At 44.0% G+C, this 22,152-nt stretch overlaps 1 protein-coding gene across 1 annotated transcript in view; it reads left to right on the top strand.

Moving 5' to 3' along the window:
* Positions 1 to 835: 835 nt before the first annotated feature.
* tecrl2a (trans-2,3-enoyl-CoA reductase-like 2a) overlaps positions 836 to 22,152 on the top strand; it is a gene marked incomplete at its 3' end in the record, with an annotated part of 58,280 nt that continues 36,963 nt past the window's right edge. The window contains exons 1-2 of the mRNA XM_079489472.1: positions 836 to 954; positions 18,125 to 18,175. Coding sequence (XP_079345598.1) covers positions 877 to 954; positions 18,125 to 18,175 — 129 coding nt within the window. The 5' untranslated portion in view covers positions 836 to 876. The remainder of the gene's footprint in view (positions 955 to 18,124; positions 18,176 to 22,152) is intronic.

Genomic DNA, 22,152 nt, shown 5'->3' with positions numbered 1-22,152 from the left:
ATATTGGCAGTTGTGGCTTACGTTTCCTTTTTGGTGGTGGTGGTTGGGGGGTGGGGGGGGGGGGTTGTTTCCTAAAGTGTAGTTGCTTGTTTGGGCTATATTTACTTGTCCCCCCCCCCCCGTCCCCCCCCCACCCATCCAGGGAACCCCCAAATAGAAGTTTTCACTTTTGCACTTTAAAAAAAATATTAACTAGAGGTACGTGTCAGAGGCAATTTAAAAGTTTATCCTGTGAGCATTTAACCCACCGCTGTCTGTCTGAATATAAAAAAAGGGGAAAAAAAGAAAAATAAATGAAAAAAGAAATGAATAAAAAGAAATGAAAGCATAATTACAACTCTTTCACTGCCAACGGTTCTTTAATTCGCCCAAAGTGGTTTGTCCTTTTTTAATCACTTTTAAGTAGTCAAGGGGATATTTATGTGTCCCAGCACCCCCCCCCCCCCCCCCCCCTCTCTCTCTCTCTCTCTCTCTCTCTCTCTGTGTGTGTGTGTGTGTGTGTGTTTTTTTACTCTAGTCATCATGGTTGGACGTCCAGACACGGTGCCTAAATTACTCCCCCACCCCCCCACCCCCTCACCCCAAAGTTCAAAAACCGAGTCCGGGGCAGGAGGAGATGAGAGGAGAGGAGATACACGGACAGTGAGGGGGGAGTGCACGAGGGGAGTAGAATCGAGTCGCCTCACCGTCGGTGATACCCTGACCCTGTCTCTGGACTATCGCTCTGTCCACTGGATGGTGTGACAGACAGACAGACAGACAGACAGACAGACAGACATGGGATACCACTCTGAGAGAAGGGGTGGAGTGGACAAGAGGTCAGCCCCCTCGGGGGGCATTGTCGCGGAGAGGAGAGGGACCACTTGGCTGTGCGCCATGAGCAACGTGTGTGGACTGACCCTGAGGGGAGCGGGAGCGGCCGGCGGCAGCAGGAGCAGGCCCACCTTCTTTGAGGTAAGACTAGTTTTAACCCATTGTGACCTGGGAACGACTCTACTGTAAATGTCTGCTAAATCCGGACAGTATTCTGAAAAACCTCATGTTTCTGCAGTGTCAGTGGTTCTCAAAAGATTCCATATCAAGGAGCCTCAGAATTATATGTATTTGGCTACCAACCCCCATCTGAAAAGATTTTGCAAGATTTTGCAAGATTTTACAAGCTTGTAGCGGAGTGCCGCGCTATGAGCTTGTAGCGCGGCTCTCGGTGCCGCGCCGCGCTATGAGCTGCTATTCTTCAATAGCTAAAGTATAACATATTGCTTAAATAGTAGAACCCCCACAAATTCAAGGTATACCAAAAGTCTCTGAACTTGGTTGATCTGCTTTTGGCTTCTGTGGCCCAAATAATACATGGAATGACCTGCAAACGACATTAAAATTGACCACACTGGTCGTTGTAAAACCTTGGTGAGCAACACAGACCCCCACAATATGTAACTGTTTTAAACCCTGGTGAGCAACACAGACCCCCACAATATGTAACTGTTTTACACCTTGGTGAGCAACACAGACCCCCACAATATGTAACTGTTTTAAACCCTGGTGAGCATACAGACCCCCACAATATGTAACTGTTTTAAACCTTGGTGAGCATACAGACCCCTACAATATGTAACTGTTGTAAAACCTCGGTGAGCACACAGACCCCACAATATGTAACTGTTTTAAAACCCTGGTGAACACACATACCCCCACAATATGTAACTGTTTTAAACCTTGGTGAGCAACACAGACCCCCACAATATGTAACTGTTTTAAACCTTGGTGAGCATACAGACGCCCACAATATGTAACTGTTTTAAACCTTGGTGAGCAACACAGACCCCCACAATATGTAACTGTTTTAAACCTTGGTGAGCACACAGACCCCCACAATATGTAACTGTTTTAAACCTTGGTGAGCACACAGACCCCCACAATATGTAACTGTTTTAAAAGCCTGGTGAGCAACACAGACCCCCACAATATGTAACTGTTTTAAAACCCTGGTGAGCATACAGACCCCCACAATATGTAACTGTTTTACACCTTGGTGAGCACACAGACCCCCACAATATGTAACTGTTTTAAAACCTTGGTGAGCAACACAGACCCCCATAATATGTAACTGTTTTAAAACCTTGGTGAGCACACAGACCCCCACAATATGTAACTGTTTTAAACCTTGGTGAGCAACACAGACCCCCACAATATGTAACTGTTTTTAAACCTTGGTGAGCACACAGACCCCCACAATATGTAACTGTTTTACACCTTGGTGAGCATACAGACCCCCACAATATGTAACTGTTTTAAACCTTGGTGAGCACACAGACGCCCACAATATGTAACTGTTTTAAACCTTGGTGAGCAACACAGACCCCCACAATATGTAACTGTTTTAAACCTTGGTGAGCAACACAGACCCCCACAATATGTAACTGTTTTAAACCTTGGTGAGCAACACAGACCCCCACAATATGTAACTGTTTTAAAAGCCTGGTGAGCAACACAGACCCCCACAATATGTAACTGTTTTAAAACCCTGGTGAGCACACAGACCCCCACAATATGTAACTGTTTTAAAACCTTGGTGAGCAACACAGACCCCCACAATATGTAACTGTTTTAAAACCTTGGTGAGCACACAGACCCCCACAATATGTAACTGTTTTAAACCTTGGTGAGCACACAGACCCCCACAATATGTAACTGTTTTAAACCTTGGTGAGCAACACAGACCCCCACAATATGTAACTGTTTTAAAACCCTGGTGAGCAACACAGACCCCCACAATATGTAACTGTTTTAAACCTTGGTGAGCAACACAGACCCCCACAATATGTAACTGTTTTAAACCTTGGTGAGCACACAGACCCCCACAATATGTAACTGTTTTAAAACCTTGGTGAGCAACACAGACCCCCACAATATGTAACTGTTTTAAAACCTTGGTGAGCACACAGACCCCCACGATATGTAACTGTTTTAACCTATTTAGGCCTGACGTCGGAAAAAAAAACGTTGGCTCTGAAAGAATATATATTCAAAATTCTGTGCCGCATTTTTACGGTTTTTCAAAAATAGCAGACCTACAAGTTCATAGCGCGCCACTCGGTGGCGCGTTATGAGCTTGTAGATCTGCTATTTTTCAATAGCTAAAGCATAACATAATGCTAACACCAAAAGGGGTTCCCGTCTAGAATGGGTTAAAACCTTGGTGAGCACACAGACCCCCACAATATGTAACTGTTTTAAACCTTGGTGAGCAACACAGACCCCCACAATATGTAACTGTTTTAAACCTTGGTGAGCACACAGACCCCCACAATATGTAACTGTTTTAAACCTTGGTGAGCACACAGACCCCCACAATATGTAACTGTTTTAAAACCTTGGTGAGCACACAGACCCCCACAATATGTAACTGTTTTAAAACCTTGGTGAGCACACAGACCCCCACAATATGTAACTGTTTTAAACCTTGGTGAGCACACAGACCCCCACAATATGTAACTGTTTTAAACCTTGGTGAGCACACAGACCCCCACAATATGTAACTGTTTTAAACCTTGGTGAGCACACAGACCCCCACAATATGTAACTGTTTTAAACCTTGGTGAGCACACAGACCCCCACAATATGTAACTGTTTTAAACCTTGGTGAGCACACAGACCCCCACAATATGTAACTGTTTTAAACCTTGGTGAGCACACAGACCCCCACAATATGTAACTGTTTTAAACCTTGGTGAGCACACAGACCCCCACAATATGTAACTGTTTTAAACCTTGGTGAGCAACACAGACCCCCACAATATGTAACTGTTTTAAACCTTGGTGAGCACACAGACCCCCACAATATGTAACTGTTTTAAACCTTGGTGAGCACACAGACCCCCACAATATGTAACTGTTTTAAACCTTGGTGAGCACACAGACCCCCACAATATGTAACTGTTTTAAACCTTGGTGAGCAACACAGACCCCCACAATATGTAACTGTTTTAAAACCCTGGTGAGCAACACAGACCCCCACAATATGTAACTGTTTTAAACCTTGGTGAGCAACACAGACCCCCACAATATGTAACTGTTTTAAACCTTGGTGAGCACACAGACCCCCACAATATGTAACTGTTTTAAAACCTTGGTGAGCAACACAGACCCCCACAATATGTAACTGTTTTAAAACCTTGGTGAGCACACAGACCCCCACGATATGTAACTGTTTTAACCTATTTAGGCCTGACGTCGGAAAAAAAAACGTTGGCTCTGAAAGAATATATATTCAAAATTCTGTGCCGCATTTTTACGGTTTTTCAAAAATAGCAGACCTACAAGTTCATAGCGCGCCACTCGGTGGCGCGTTATGAGCTTGTAGATCTGCTATTTTTCAATAGCTAAAGCATAACATAATGCTAACACCAAAAGGGGTTCCCGTCTAGAATGGGTTAAAACCTTGGTGAGCACACAGACCCCCACAATATGTAACTGTTTTAAACCTTGGTGAGCAACACAGACCCCCACAATATGTAACTGTTTTAAACCTTGGTGAGCAACACAGACCCCCACAATATGTAACTGTTTTAAACCTTGGTGAGCACACAGACCCCCACAATATGTAACTGTTTTAAACCTTGGTGAGCACACAGACCCCCACAATATGTAACTGTTTTAAACCTTGGTGAGCACACAGACCCCCACAATATGTAACTGTTTTAAACCTTGGTGAGCACACAGACCCCCACAATATGTAACTGTTTTAAACCTTGGTGAGCACACAGACCCCCACAATATGTAACTGTTTTAAACCTTGGTGAGCACACAGACCCCCACAATATGTAACTGTTTTAAACCTTGGTGAGCAACACAGACCCCCACAATATGTAACTGTTTTAAACCTTGGTGAGCACACAGACCCCCACAATATGTAACTGTTTTAAACCTTGGTGAGCACACAGACCCCCACAATATGTAACTGTTTTAAACCTTGGTGAGCACACAGACCCCCACAATATGTAACTGTTTTAAACCTTGGTGAGCAACACAGACCCCCACAATATGTAACTGTTTTAAACCTTGGTGAGCAACACAGACCCCCACAATATGTAACTGTTTTAAACCTTGGTGAGCAACACAGACCCCCATAATATGTAACTGTTTTAAACCTTGGTGAGCACACAGACCCCCACAATATGTAACTGTTTTAAACCTTGGTGAGCAACACAGACCCCCACAATATGTAACTGTTTTAAACCTTGGTGAGCAACACAGACCCCCACAATATGTAACTGTTTTAAACCTTGGTGAGCAACACAGACCCCCACAATATGTAACTGTTTTAAACCTTGGTGAGCAACACAGACCCCCACAATATGTAACTGTTTTAAACCTTGGTGAGCACACAGACCCCCACAATATGTAACTGTTTTAAACCTTGGTGAGCAACACAGACCCCCACAATATGTAACTGTTTTAAACCTTGGTGAGCAACACAGACCCCCACAATATGTAACTGTTTTAAACCTTGGTGAGCAACACAGACCCCCACAATATGTAACTGTTTTAAACCTTGGTGAGCACACAGACCCCCACAATATGTAACTGTTTTAAACCTTGGTGAGCAACACAGACCCCCACAATATGTAACTGTTTTAAACCTTGGTGAGCAACACAGACCCCCACAATATGTAACTGTTTTAAACCTTGGTGAGCACACAGACCCCCACAATATGTAACTGTTTTAAACCTTGGTGAGCACACAGACCCCCACAATATGTAACTGTTTTAAACCTTGGTGAGCATACAGACCCCCACAATATGTAACTGTTTTAAACCTTGGTGAGCAACACAGACCCCCACAATATGTAACTGTTTTAAACCTTGGTGAGCAACACAGACCCCCACAATATGTAACTGTTTTAAACCTTGGTGAGCAACACAGACCCCCACAATATGTAACTGTTTTAAACCTTGGTGAGCAACACAGACCCCCACAATATGTAACTGTTTTACACCTTGGTGAGCGTACAGACCCCCACAATATGTAACTGTTTTAAACCTTGGTGAGCAACACAGACCCCCACAATATGTAACTGTTTTAAAACCTTGGTGAGCATACAGACCCCCACAATATGTAACTGTTTTAAAACCTTGGTGAGCAACACAGACCCCCACAATATGTAACTGTTTTAAAACCTTGGTGAGCATACAGACCCCCACAACATGTAACTGTTTTAAAACCTTGGTGAGCAACACAGACCCCCACAATATGTAACTGTTTTAAACCCTGGTGAGCAACACAGACCCCCACAATATGTAACTGTTTTAAAACCTTGGTGAGCACACAGACCCCCACAATATGTAACTGTTTTAAACCTTGGTGAGCAACACAGACCCCCACAATATGTAACTGTTTTAAACCTTGGTGAGCACACAGACCCCCACAATATGTAACTGTTTTAAACCTTGGTGAGCAACACAGACCCCCACAATATGTAACTGTTTTAAACCTTGGTGAGCACACAGACCCCCACAATATGTAACTGTTTTAAACCTTGGTGAGCAACACAGACCCCCACAATATGTAACTGTTTTAAAACCTTGGTGAGAAACACAGACCCCCACAATATGTAACTGTTTTAAAACTTTGGTGAGCAACACAGACCCCCACAATATGTAACTGTTTTAAACCTTGGTGAGCAACACAGACCCCCACAATATGTAACTGTTTTAAACCTTGGTGAGCAACACAGACCCCCACAATATGTAACTGTTTTTAGACCGTTTTGAAATTTTGTCTTGGCTTTTATTTGCCACCTATGTAATTCACATGTATACCTTTTGTTCATATTTCATACTATATGTTGATTTTATCGACTAAAACTGACGAAAAATGTGCGTCGACTATACCAGGAAAACTAAATAAAAACTATAAGCCATGAAGACTAAAACTATGACTAATTATATAGACAGATAAAACCTAGACTAAAATGTCATGTCAGAGAGGGACTAGTGGAGAAGAGATCCAGTAGAACTAAGGCCTGTTTTACACTGGCAGCCAAATCTAGCCTGAATGTAGCCTGAATCAGATCTGTGTCACTTCAAGATAGAAATCCGATTTGCTTAAATAAGTCTAAATGCAGACAGGTCACATGGAATCCGATCTTTTCAAATGTGACTTGAGTCACATAGGCCGGCTTTAGACTGCAGTCACATAAAGTCAGATCCGATTCAAATCCGATTTTTTTCTCAAGTCCGATCTTTTGGCCCGGTCATTTCACACTACCGTTTGCAAGTGACCAGATCCGATCTGTGCATTCAGACTGATTTTAACAACTCAACGCAAAGCCGCCCTGCATCGACATATCTGCTTTGGTTACCGTGGTAACCAAAGTTTTTTTCCGGTTTGCAATGCCGGCCCGTCAGCCCGTTGATCAATATCACTCACACACACACACACTCACACGAGAGTCATTACTGTATTCTTTGGACCCACATTAATGAATGAAATGATGAAAGAATGAAAGAACCCCCCCGCAGTACAATAGGCCTATCTCACAGCCCGCTTTTCACGCCCACTTCCGCTAAATAGTGGTGTCATTAACATGAGCATTTACACGTTTTTTTCTTACCTTGAGAAAACAAAAGTTGTAGACTTCTTAAATTACCTCTGTTAACATGTAGCGTCTATGGAGTGACGTCACGCTATCACCACTAACCCCGAAAGGGGGCGTATTAAGGGGGGCGGGGAAATTCTGTGAGATAGGCTTATTGCACAAATGAACCTCAGCTGCGTGGATCTCAGCTGATTTCATTCCACAGTGGCGAGGCGCACAAACTGATGCCTTTCATCATAACATTTAAATATTAAAACGGAGGAAGTAAACACATATGTTTAGCTGTACATTAGCTATCCAACTTCATTTAACTTTGCCATTGTTTAATATGTGGATAAGAGCATGGGATTGTCTGTGAGGGAAGGTTTTTGAAACATCGGGTTTCATGGATCATGTGCGCTGCGGCTGCTGCGGCCTCGTTATTAAACACTACGTAATTAATGTTCACTGCATTAACATCAAGTTCCATATGTTGTCCACCATGTCCACGTAATGTTACAGTTAGGCTACCTGGCTACAGGCTTATTTTTTCACAAACATGTTTAGTTGTAGACTTGTAGGCCTAGCCTATATATTCCATCGCGCGCCGTGCATCATTGATTATGTTGTCCAAAAGAACAGATCTGCAAACTATCAACACACCATGAAACGGCGTGTCGACAGCTTGTATGTCTGTTTTTTGGGGGGTAGCCGACCCGACGCACGTTACGCATTGGAACAAGCCATGGGTTTGAGAGGCTGATTGAAACTTACAGTATTAGATATTTAATAGCATATTTAAAGTTGTCACTTGTCTTTTTGGCATCGGGACTACGAGCTCTCATTTCTATTTTAACCAACAACAATCTCACATTCCTTCGGAATTCCAATAACTTCTTCATATCGCTTCAAATAAGAACTGTGTTCCAAAAATAAACAAATGATCACAGCGGTTTGACTCACATGGATATAAAGAATCAACTGACTGAGAGAAAACGCGAATGTTACTGCCGCCAAATTATTAACATTTTCGCTAGAAATAGACTTTATCAAATATGAGTGACTGACTGTTGTAACGATACAGAGACACCTCCCCGACAATATTCTTTGACAGTTTATTTATTTTTGAACCACAATGCTTATATGAGACTATTAAAAATGGAACTTCTGTGACCCTGGACTAGGGGATGAGAAGTGACGTCAGGACTTTGGTACACTACGGCTCCGCCCTATAGAGCGTCGCAGTCCCGCCTCCTACCCTGGACCAGGAAATGAAACCCAATGCATTATTCTCATGGACATTTCTTAAAGTATTTATTTAAAGACGGTTACGCCGCGGACAAAGCCAACTCGAGTCGTGACAACTCATGACAACACAAACAATATTTTGGACCAAACAAATAATTACAAAGAAGAAAAACAACAAAAAAAGTGTTGTAACCTGCCGTTTTTTTCTTCTTTCTAATTATTTGTTTGGTCCAAAATATTGTTTGTGTTGTCATGAGTTGTCACGACTCGAGTTGGCTTTGTCCGCGGCGTAACCGTCTTTAAATAAATACTTTAAGAAATGTCTATGGGAAAAATGCATTGGGTTTCATTTCCTGGTCCAGGGTAGGAGGCGGGACTGCGACGCTCTATAGTGCTGACATAATGAAGAGACATTATTCCTATAAAACAAACGTGTGTTGCACTATTGTTTTCCTCTCTTTTCTGTCCTGTCGCTTGTTTTCTTTTGCTCTCGTTTGGTTGTTTTTCTCTGTCTCTTGTTTAATACTTAAATTAAAATACTACTCGCGCTCTGTAGCCTAATGACGTCATGTTAGTAGCGCTCGGGTCGCGCTGCGGGTGACGTTTGGACAGCTTGATATGTGACTCAGCTTCATGTGGTCGTTGCAATCAGACTGAGACAGATCTCCTCAGATCGGATTTAAATCGGATTTGAAACCACCTCTGGATGTGACTCAAGTCATATTTGAAAAAATCGGATTCCATGTGACCTGTCTGCATTTAGACTTATTTAAGCAAATCGGATTTATATCTTGAAGTGACACAGATCTGATTCAGGCTACATTCAGGCTAGATTTGGCTGCCAGTGTAAATCAGGCCTATACAGAGAGGAGAACGGCTACACACGGTCCTATCTGCAATGTCAGATAGTTGTTGGTTAAAATAGAAAGGAGAGCTCGTAGTCCCGATGCCAAAAATACTTTTTAATGTAGGCCTATTGTATAATGACTCTCGTCAGAGGTAAATGAAATCATGCAAAGGACATACAATGAGTGCTGGCATTTTCTTCACCTCAACTTATATCTCGAGCCTTGAACCTAGAAGGATTGTGTTTTAACCTGGAGTGCTGCGTGTTGTCTGCTACGGCAGTTATACTTGTTTCTCAATGTATTGTATAATAAAACATATTTTTGGCATCGGGACTACGAGCACCTCCCTACCGTGTGCGCTACTAATTTCTTTGTTAGATTGTTGTTGGTTACCACGGTAACCAAAGCAGATATGTCGATGCGGGGCGGATACATGGCGGCTTTGCGGTGAGTTGTTAAAATCAGTCTGAATGCACAGATCGGATCTAGTCACTTGCAAACGGTAGTGTGAATGACTGGGCCAAAAGATCGGATTTGATCGGATCGGATTTGAATCGGATTTGACTTTATGTGACTGCAGTTGTGGCAGCGGTGGCCGAACGGATAGCGGAGCGGTCTTGATACCGGAAGGTCGCCAGTTCGAATCAGCGGTCCGACACGTTAAAATTACCACCGCTGAAGTGCCCTTGAACAAGGCATCGAACCACTACGATGAAATGTGTTCTATGAGCAGGGCCTGGCTGGAAACAAGTTCTTGAGCTTAGCCCAGATACCCTGGGTAAATATAGTAATCATTTCATTTCATTTCAGTCTAAAGCCGGCCTAAAAGACAAGTCATTTCATGCTTGGTCGCAATGCTGAAAATAGCAGATCTACAATAAGCCCCCAAGCATGCAAGTCTAAAATCAGTCATTACCACATCATCGAGCAAGCCAAAATACATTTTAGTTGACTAACTCAACTTTAGATTTTGTCGACTGAAATCGTATGATATTTGGTTGACTGAAAGAGTAAACACTAAACATTCCAGGTGACTAAAACGTGACTAAAACGACAGGAAAAAAATTCAAAAGATTAAAACCTTTGCTGCCAAAAACAACACTATAGTTTATACCAGCACGAGTAGGCCAACGTCCTTTGAGGTTAGTCTGGGCAGTGTATTGTGTTGTGGAAAAAGTACTTAATTGTTTTACTTATAAGTAAAAGTATCAATGGGATGTAGAACTATATACTCTATATACTACAAGTAAAATTCAGAATTTACTTGAGTAAAAGTGCAAAAGTATATGACAACAAAATGTCCTTAAAAGTACGAAAAGTAGAAAGTACTTACTATGCAGGATAATGACAATTTAGGCATTTATCAGATGCTCTTAATCCAGAGCGATTTACATTAAGCAAGAACAAAAAGCATGGCAATACATACATAAAAAGTAGTTATCATGAAACATGCGTAAGCTAAGAACGTAACAGAGGGTACCTAGGGTAGGTACCCTCACAAAACATGCCGTAATCCTGGTCTCTAAACTACCTCCCCCTGGCCAGCCGAGGCGCCTGATGGAGGGGAAAGGAACTGGTCAGAATAACGTGTTCCTTCCACACGCTACGTCCGGCCGGGGAAACTGTCAGGTGAAAAGAAGCAGCGTGGACTCCTCATGCATAGAAGGGAGCATGAGGTCAGTCCACTGCCCCCCCAGGTTGGCAGAGGAAGTGTAGCGCCCAGGATTACATTAGATAATTGGCACTGGGTGAAAAAATGGGTTACAAAATTGTGGGATAAAACATAAAAAAATGAAGAAAAAAAAAGAACGCAACAGTGGAATATATCTATATAATGAAACTATACATATAAACTATACATATATACTACTATATATACTATATATATATACTATATATTGTCCCATTTCAAGTTGTCATTACAAATGTCTACAAATATCTTTTTGAAAATATCAGATCTAATATCAGCTCGTTATACTTTAGCTATTGAAAATGTGGCGCAAATCTTTGAATATACAGTATATTCTTTCACAGTGAACGTTTTTAACTCAAATCTTTGCTTCTGGGAGGTCACTGGAACAACATATTTTCAGATGGGGGTCGGCGGCCAATTACATATAATTTCTGGGGTCCTTGACATGAAATATTGAGCACCACTGATATAGAAACATTCAGAAAACTGTCAGGATTTAGAAGACATTTTTTTAAATTTCGACGTCAGGCCTAAATGGGTTAATGGGTTGAAATAAATATAATGTAGGCTGAATAATAACTTCAAGAGATCTGCTTTTACTTTAACGATGGGTTAAACAACGTTGTGGATGAATTGGAAGCGAGTTGTTTAACGATGGGTTAAACAACGTTGTGGATGAATTGGAAGCGAGTTGTTTAACGATGGGTTAAACAACGTTGTGGATGAATTGGAAGCGAGTTGTTTAACGATGGGTTAAACAACGTTGTGGATGAATTGGAAGCGAGTTGTTTAACGATGGGTTAAACAACGTTGTGGATGAATTGGAAGCGAGTTGTTTAACGATGGGTTAAACAATGTTGTGGATGAATTGGAAGCGAGTTGTTTAACGATGGGTTAAACAACGTTGTGGATGAATTGGAAGCGAGTTGTTTAACGATGGGTTAAACAGCGTTGTGGATGAATTGGAAGCGAGTTGTTTAACGATGGGTTAAACAACGTTGTGGATGAATTGGAAGCGAGTTGTTTAACGATGGGTTAAACAACGTTGTGGATGAATTGGAAGCGAGTTGTTTAACGATGGGTTAAACAGCGTTGTGGATGAATTGGAAGCGAGTTGTTTAACGATGGGTTAAACAACGTTGTGGATGAATTGGAAGCGAGTTGTTTAACGATGGGTTAAACAGCGTTGTGGATGAATTGGAAGCGAGTTGTTTAACGATGGGTTAAACAACGTTGTGGATGAATTGGAAGCGAGTTGTTTAACGATGGGTTAAACAACGTTGTGGATGAATTGGAAGCGAGTTGTTTAACGATGGGTTAAACAACGTTGTGGATGAATTGGAAGCGAGTTGTTTAACGATGGGTTAAACAACGTTGTGGATGAATTGGAAGCGAGTTGTTTGTTGTCTTCTAGCCACTTTTTGAAACTTAGGAATCTGCAAAGTTCTCAGTGCGTGCATTCTTTTTCACCCAGTATTTTGTGCATGCGTGCGTGCGTGCGTGCGTGCGTGCGTGCGTGCGTGGAAAAAGTACTCCCATTTCTTTCATAAATAAAAGCAGTAGGCCTACTGCAATGTAGGCGTAGTCTGTCACAAGTAAATGTCCGGAATGTAACATTTAAATATAGGCATATAAAAGTAAAATTACAAAAGGATTGGCATCAGAATGTAATTAAAGTATACCACAAATGCAGAAAGTGTATCAAACAAAGCTATGAAAAATAATTTGAAATTTTGGAAAGTATACTTTCAAATTACCAAAATGTATATAGGGCTGAAATGGTTAATGTATAGGTCTACTGTACTCTATGTGTTGTAATAATAATCAATCTGCAAAGTAAAAGTACAATATTTGCCTCTGAGATGTAGTGGAGTAACAAAAACAACCAATACCACATAGCAGCTTTAAGTACAGTACTCAGTGGTAAATGTATATACTAGGTCTCATGACAGTCAGCAAAGTATAAAATCCAGATGTTTGTTAAACTCCTTGACATGTTGCGTCTTACTCCCCACTACTGCTACAAGCTACATATATGTATCGCGTGTCAGCTAGCAGCAGGTTGTGTGCATGGGTATATTCTTAAACACATTTCACTTCTCAGCGAGAGAGCTGACCTCTATAGGGCTAATTTATAGCTTTGCTCTGGCATTTACAACACACACATGCAGGCCCAGGAAATGAATCCCAATGCATTTTTCCCTCATAGACATTTCAAAAAGTATTTATTTAAAGACCTTTTAAGCGTCGTACGAAGCCAACTCGAGTCGTGACAAATCACGACAACAAACACAATATTTTGGACCAAACAAATAATTACAAAAAAGAAAAACAACAAAAAAAAGTGTTGTAACCTGCCGTTTTCTTTCTACTTTCTAATTCTTTGTTTGGCCCAAAACATTGTGTTTATTGTCATGATTTGTCACGACAAGAGTTGGCTTTGTCCGCGGCGTAAACGTCTTTAAATAAATACTTTCTGAAAAGTCTATGAGGAAAATTAACGGGGGTTTCATTTCCGGGTCTCTCGAGGGGGCGGGACTGAGACGCTCTATAGCTGTCAGGATGATACCATGTTCTCTCCTGTCCTGGTACCATATGATACCATGTTCTATCCTGTCCTGGTACCATATGATACCATGTTCTATCCTGTCCTGGTACCATATGATACCTTGTTCTCTGCTGTCCTGGTACCATATGATACCTTGTTCTCTGCTGTCCTGGTACCATATGATACCATGTTCTATCCTGTCCTGGTACCATATGATACCATGTTCTATCCTGTCCTGGTACCATATGATACCATGTTCTATCCTGTCCTGGTACCATATGATACCTTGTTCTCTGCTGTCCTGGTACCATATGATACCTTGTTCTCTGCTGTCCTGGTACCATATGATACCATGTTCTATCCTGTCCTGGTACCATATGATACCATGTTCTATCCTGTCCTGGTACCATATGATACCTTGTTCTCTGCTGTCCTGGTACCATATGATACCATGTTCTCTGCTGTCCTGGTACCGTATGATACCATGTTCTCTGCTGTCCTGGTACCATATGATACCATGTTCTCTGCTGTCCTGGTACCATATGATACCATGTTCTCTGCTGTCCTGGTACAGTATGATACCATTTTCTCTGCTGTCCTGGTACCAAATGATACCATTTGTTCTGTCCTGTCCTGGTACCGTATAGCCATAAGAGGCCTTACCTATGTGGGGGGGGGGACCTCCACCCTCATGGGGGGCCTCCACCCTCAGGGGGGCCTCCACCCTCAGGGGGGGCCTCCACCCTCAGGGGGGGGGACCTCCACCCTCAGGGGTGGACCTCCACCCTCAGGGGGGGGACCTCCACCCTCAGGGGGGGGACCTCCACCCTCATGGGGGGCCTCCACCCTCAGGGGGGCCTCCACCCTCAGGGGGGGCCTCCACCCTCAGGGGGGGGGACCTCCACCCTCGGGGGGGACCTCCACCCTCAGGGGGGACCTCCACCCTCATGGGGGACCTCCACCCTTAGGGGGGACCTCCACCCTCGGGGGGGACCTCCACCCTCAGGGGGGCCTCCACCCTCATGGGGGACCTCCACCCTCAGGGGGGGACCTCCACCCTCAGGGGGGACCTCCACCCTCAGGGGGGGCCTCCACCCTCAGGGGGGGACCTCCACCCTCAGGGGGGGCCTCCACCCTCAGGGGGGGACCTCCACCCTCAGGGGGGGGACCTCCACCCTCATGGGGGGCCTCCACCCTCAGGGGGGGCCTCCACCCTCAGGGGGGACCTCCACCCTCAGGGGGGGACCTCCACCCTCAGGGGGGGGGACCTCCACCCTCATGGGGGGCCTCCACCCTCAGGGGGGACCTCCAACCTAAGGGGGGGGCTCCACCCTCAGGGGGGCCTCCACCCTCAGGGGGGACCTCTTTATTTGTATCAATACGGCTGTATCAACAAAATAATTATGTCATACGTAGGTATATGGGGGGCCTCATATTTGGTCTTGAAACAGGCCTCCAGATTCCTAAGGCCACCCCTGCGTATAGCTGTCAGAAAGCATTACATGTAACTCTGTAAGCCTCCCTGTCACTATTCTCTATCAATCATACTTTAGTATGTATGTATTTATACAGCCAATAGGGTTGGGAGGTTATGGGGAGTTAGTATTTATGGTGTATTTACAGCCAATGGGTGGGAGGTTATGGGGAGTTAGTATGTATGGTGTATTTACAGCCAATGGGGTGAGAGGAGGTTATGGGGAGTTAGTATGTATGGTGTATTTACAGCCAATAGGGTTGGGAGGTTATGGGGAGTTAGTATGTATGGTGTATTTACAGCCAATGGGGTGAGAGGAGGTTATGGGGAGTTAGTATGTATGGTGTATTTACAGCCAATAGGGTTGGGAGGTTATGGGGAGTTAGTATGTATGGTGTATTTACAGCCAATGGGGTGAGAGGAGGTTATGGGGAGTTAGTATGTATGGTGTATTTACAGCCAATGGGGTGAGAGGAGGTTTTGGGGAGTTAGTATGTATGGTGTATTTACAGCCAATGGGGTGAGAGGAGGTTTTGGGGAGTTAGTATGTATGGTGTATTTACAGCCAATGGGGTGAGAGGAGGTTTTGGGGAGTTAGTATGTATGGTGTATTTACAGCCAATGGGGTGAGAGGAGGTTTTGGGGAGTTAGTATGTATGGTGTATTTACAGCCAATGGGGTGAGAGGAGGTTATGGGGAGTTAGTATGTATGGTGTATTTACAGCCAATGGGGTGAGAGGACGTTATGGGGAGTTAGTATGTATGGTGTATTTACAGCCAATGGGGTGAGAGGAGGTTATGGGGAGTTAGTATGTATGGTGTATTTACAGCCAGTTGTTCTTTATGTGTGTACGAAGCCTGAATCCATCCATCCGTCGGTCTGCTCTGTAGCCACTGCTGACCAGCATCTGGAGTGCTGTCAGAGCAGATTCGTGGCGTCCTTTGTGTGTGTGTGTGTGTGTGTGTGTGTGTGTGTGTGTGTGTGTGTGTGTGTGTGTGTGTCTGTGTGTCTGTGTGTCTGTGTGTGTGTGTGTGTGTGTGTGTGTGTGTGTGTGTGTGTGTGTGTGCGCGTATCTGTGTGTGTGTGCACACCACCACTGCACCGCTCTGATTATAACCCGACAGAACCGGGAGACCATCTGTGTGTCGTGTTATATTTTAGAACCGGGAGACCATCTGTGTGTCGTGTTATATTTTAGAACCGGGAGACCATCTGTGTGTCGTGTTATATTTTAGAACCGGGAGACCATCTGTGTGTCGTGTTATATTTTAGAACCGGGAGACCATCTGTGTGTCGTGTTATATTGATTGGATTCTCAATGTTTCGTTGAATACTTTGGACGTTCAAAAAAATTGCAGATATACAGTACAAGCTCGCAGTGCAGCACAAAGTGACGCTGCGAGCTTGTAGATCTGCTATTTTGGAGGTAAAAAAACATGAAATGTTTTGCAAATCTGTGATTATAATACCTTTTAAAGTGAACCCACAGGACCACGGCCATGGTGCCGGCCCGGTTCCGGCGTGCCGCCCCGCGTCCGAAACTGTAGAGACATTAGAGTTACCTGCATGTGGGGGTCCCGGGTCCCCGGAACATCCAGACCCCCAGGAACGCGCCCAGGGGGCGAGGGCCGATTCCGGCGAGCTGCCCCACGTCCAAAATGGTTGAGAAATGACAGAGTTACCGTGTGGGGGTCAGGTGGTGAAAAACAACCATGCTGTTTTCGTGCTCAGACCCACCCACCCAGCCACCCACCCAGCCACCCACCCAGCCAGCCACCCAGACACCCACCCAGACACCCACCCACCCAGCCAGCCACCCAGACTCCCACCCAGCCACCCAGACACCCACCCACCCAGCCATCCACCCAGCCACCCACCCAGACACCGACCCAGCCACCCAGACACCCACCCACCCAGCCAGCCACCCAGACACCCACCCAGCCACCCAGACACCCACCCACCCAGCCATCCACCCAGACACCCAGCCACCCAGCCAGACACCGACCCAGCCACCCAGACACCCACCCACCCAGCCAGCCACCCAGACACCCACCCAGCCACCCAGACACCCACCCACCCAGCCAGCCACCCAGACACCCACCCAGTCACCCAGACACCCACCCAGCCAGCCACCCAGACACCCAGCCACCCACCCAGACACCCACCCAGCCACCCAGACACCCACCCAGACACCCACCCACCCACCCAGCCACCCAGACAGCCACCCACCCACCCAGCCAGCCACCCAGACACCCAGCCACCCACCCAGCCACCCAGACACCCACCCACCCAGCCAGCCACCCAGACACCCAGCCAGCCACCCAGACACCCACCCAGCCACCCAGACACCCACCCACCCAGCCAGCCACCCAGACACCCACCCAGTCACCCAGACACCCACCCAGCCAGCCACCCAGACACCCAGCCACCCACCCAGACACCCACCCAGCCACCCAGACACCCACCCACCCACCCACACACACACATAGCTCCGTAAGGGAGTGGTTGCACCACTCAAAAAGACCAGCGCTGTGCAAGCCTATACGTTACAACAGGACGAGAAGACGCATCCCTACCTAGTGGTGAAGACTCGTTATCCTGATTGGGAGAGTTTGACTAGAGACATGGCCTGCCAGACAGACCACCGTGCAGCGCTTAATCCAGCTAATCCATTTAAGTCTGAACAAGGATTGTTTTATTTTATGCTAACGTATGTCTTCTGTGTTTGACAGGTTGAAGTCCTCGATTCCAAGACGAGGAATCAGCTTTGTTTTGTAGATAAGGTACGTTTCTGTATGGTTGCATCTCTCTAAAGTCTCATTCATAGTCTGGATTTTCAGATACAGGGACAGGGTGATACAGGGACAGGGTACAGGGTGATACAGGGACAGGGTGATACAGGGACAGGGTGATACAGGGACAGGGTGATACAGGGACAGGGTACAGGGTGATACAGGGACAGGGTGATACAGGGACAGGGTGATACAGGGACAGGGTACAGGGTGATACAGGGTACAGGGTGATAACACCCTGTGTAATTAGGAGAGAGAACTCCTACAGGGTGTACGAGTGAAACTGGAATCGTTGAAACAAAAAGATTTGCCTGTTCAAGATTAACCATGCAGGTATAGACAGATTAACCATGCAGGTATAGACAGATTAACCATGCAGGTATAGACAGATTAACCATGCAGGTATAGACAGATTAACCATGCAGGTATAGACAGATTAACCATGCAGGTATAGACAGATTAACCATGCAGGTATAGACAGATTAACCCTACAGCCATAGACAGATTAACCATGCAGGTATAGACAGATTAACCATGCAGGTATAGACAGATTAACCATGCAGCCATAGACAGATTAACCATGCAGGTATAGACAGATTAACCATGCAGGTATAGACAGATTAACCATGCAGGTATAGACAGATTAACCATGCAGGTATAGACAGATTAACCATGCAGGTATAGACAGATTAACCATGCAGGTATAGACAGATTAACCATGCAGGTATAGACAGATTAACCATGCAGGTATAGACAGATTAACCATGCAGGTATAGACAGATTAACCATGCAGATATAGACAGATTAACCATACAGGTATAGACAGATTAACCATGCAGGTATAGACAGATTAACCATGCAGCCATAGACAGATTAACCATGCAGGTATAGACAGATTAACCATGCAGGTATAGACAGATTAACCATGCAGGTATAGACAGATTAACCATGCAGGTATAGACAGATTAACCATGCAGCCATAGACAGATTAACCATGCAGGTATAGACAGATTAACCATGCAGGTATAGACAGATTAACCATGCAGGTATAGACAGATTAACCATGCAGGTATAGACAGATTAACCATGCAGGTATAGACAGATTAACCATGCAGGTATAGACAGATTAACCATGCAGGTATAGACAGATTAACCATGCAGGTATAGACAGATTAACCCTACAGCCATAGACAGATTAACCATGCAGGTATAGACAGATTAACCATGCAGGTATAGACAGATTAACCATGCAGGTATAGACAGATTAACCATGCAGGTATAGACAGATTAACCATGCAGGTATAGACAGATTAACCATGCAGGTATAGACAGATTAACCATGCAGGTATAGACAGATTAACCATGCAGGTATAGACAGATTAACCATGCAGGTATAGACAGATTAACCATGCAGGTATAGACAGATTAACCATGCAGGTATAGACAGATTAACCATGCAGATATAGACAGATTAACCATGCAGGTATAGACAGATTAACCATGCAGGTATAGACAGATTAACCATGCAGATATAGACAGATTAACCATGCAGGTATAGACAGATTAACCATGCAGGTATAGACAGATTAACCATGCAGGTATAGACAGATTAACCATGCAGGTATAGACAGATTAACCATGCAGGTATAGACAGATTAACCATGCAGGTATAGACAGATTAACCATGCAGGTATAGACAGATTAACCATGCAGGTATAGACAGATTAACCATGCAGATATAGACAGATTAACCATGCAGGTATAGACAGATTAACCATGCAGGTATAGACAGATTAACCATGCAGATATAGACAGATTAACCATGCAGGTATAGACAGATTAACCATGCCGGTATAGACAGATTAACCATGCAGGTATAGACAGATTAACCATGCAGGTATAGACAGATTAACCATGCAGGTATAGACAGATTAACCATGCAGGTATAGACAGATTAACCATGCAGCCATAGACAGATTAACCATGCAGGTATAGACAGATTAACAATGCAGGTATAGACAGATTAACCATGCAGGTATAGACAGATTAACCATGCAGGTATAGACAGATTAACCATACAGCCATAGACAGATTAACCATGCAGGTATAGACAGATTAACCATGCAGGTATAGACAGATTAACCATGCAGGTATAGACAGATTAACCATGCAGGTATAGACAGATTAACCATGCAGGTATAGACAGATTAACCATGCAGGTATAGACAGATTAACCATGCAGGTATAGACAGATTAACCATGCAGCCATAGACAGATTAACCATGCAGGTATAGACAGATTAACCATGCAGGTATAGACAGATTAACCATACAGCCATAGACAGATTAACCATGCAGGTATAGACAGATTAACCATGCAGGTATAGACAGATTAACCATGCAGCCATAGACAGATTAACCATGCAGGTATAGACAGATTAACAATGCAGGTATAGACAGATTAACCATGCAGGTATAGACAGATTAACCATGCAGGTATAGACAGATTAACCATGCAGGTATAGACAGATTAACCATGCAGGTATAGACAGATTAACCATGCAGGTATAGACAGATTAACCATGCAGGTATAGACAGATTAACCATGCAGGTATAGACAGATTAACCATGCAGGTATAGACAGATTAACCATGCAGGTATAGACAGATTAACCATGCAGGTATAGACAGATTAACCATGCAGGTATAGACAGATTAACCATGCAGGTATAGACAGATTAACCATGCAGCCATAGACAGATTAACCATGCAGGTATAGACAGATTAACCATGCAGGTATAGACAGATTAACCATACAGCCATAGACAGATTAACCATGCAGGTATAGACAGATTAACCATGCAGGTATAGACAGATTAACCATGCAGCCATAGACAGATTAACCATGCAGGTATAGACAGATTAACCATGCAGGTATAGACAGATTAACCATGCAGGTATAGACAGATTAACCATGCAGGTATAGACAGATTAACCATGCAGGTATAGACAGATTAACCATGCCGGTATAGACAGATTAACCATGCAGGTATAGACAGATTAACCATGCAGGTATAGACAGATTAACCATGCAGGTATAGACAGATTAACCATGCAGGTATAGACAGATTAACCATGCAGCCATAGACAGATTAACCATGCAGGTATAGACAGATTAACCATGCAGGTATAGACAGATTAACCATGCAGGTATAGACAGATTAACCATGCCGGTATAGACAGATTAACCATGCCGGTATAGACAGATTAACCATGCAGGTATAGACAGATTAACCATGCAGGTATAGACAGATTAGCCATACAGCTATAGACAGATTAACCATGCAGGTATAGACAGATTAACCATACAGCTATAGACAGATTAACCATGCAGGTATAGACAGATTAACCATACAGCCATAGACAGATTAACCATGCAGGTATAGACAGATTAACCATGCAGGTATAGACAGATTAACCATACAGCTATAGACAGATTAACCATGCAGGTATAGACAGATTAACCATGCAGGTATAGACAGATTAACCATGCAGGTATAGACAGATTAACCATGCAGGTATAGACAGATTAACCATGCAGGTATAGACAGATTAACCATGCAGGTATAGACAGATTAACCATGCAGGTATAGACAGATTAACCATGCAGGTATAGACAGATTAACCATGCAGGTATAGACAGATTAACCATGCAGGTATAGACAGATTAACCATGCCAGTATAGACAGATTAACCATGCAGGTATAGACAGATTAACCATACAGCCATAGACAGATTAACCATGCAGGTATAGACAGATTAACCATGCAAGTATAGACAGATTAACCATGCAGGTATAGACAGATTAACCATGCAGGTATAGACAGATTAACCATACAGGCATAGACAGATTAACCATACAGCTATAGACAGATTAACCATGCAGGTATAGACAGATTAACCATACAGC

The sequence above is a fragment of the Electrona antarctica genome (assembly GCF_951216825.1).
Source record: "Electrona antarctica genome assembly, chromosome: 20".
Classification (NCBI taxonomy): Eukaryota; Metazoa; Chordata; class Actinopteri; order Myctophiformes; family Myctophidae; genus Electrona; species Electrona antarctica.
The sequence above is the reverse complement of the archived record's forward strand: the minus strand, read 5'-3'. Positions and strand labels throughout refer to the sequence as shown.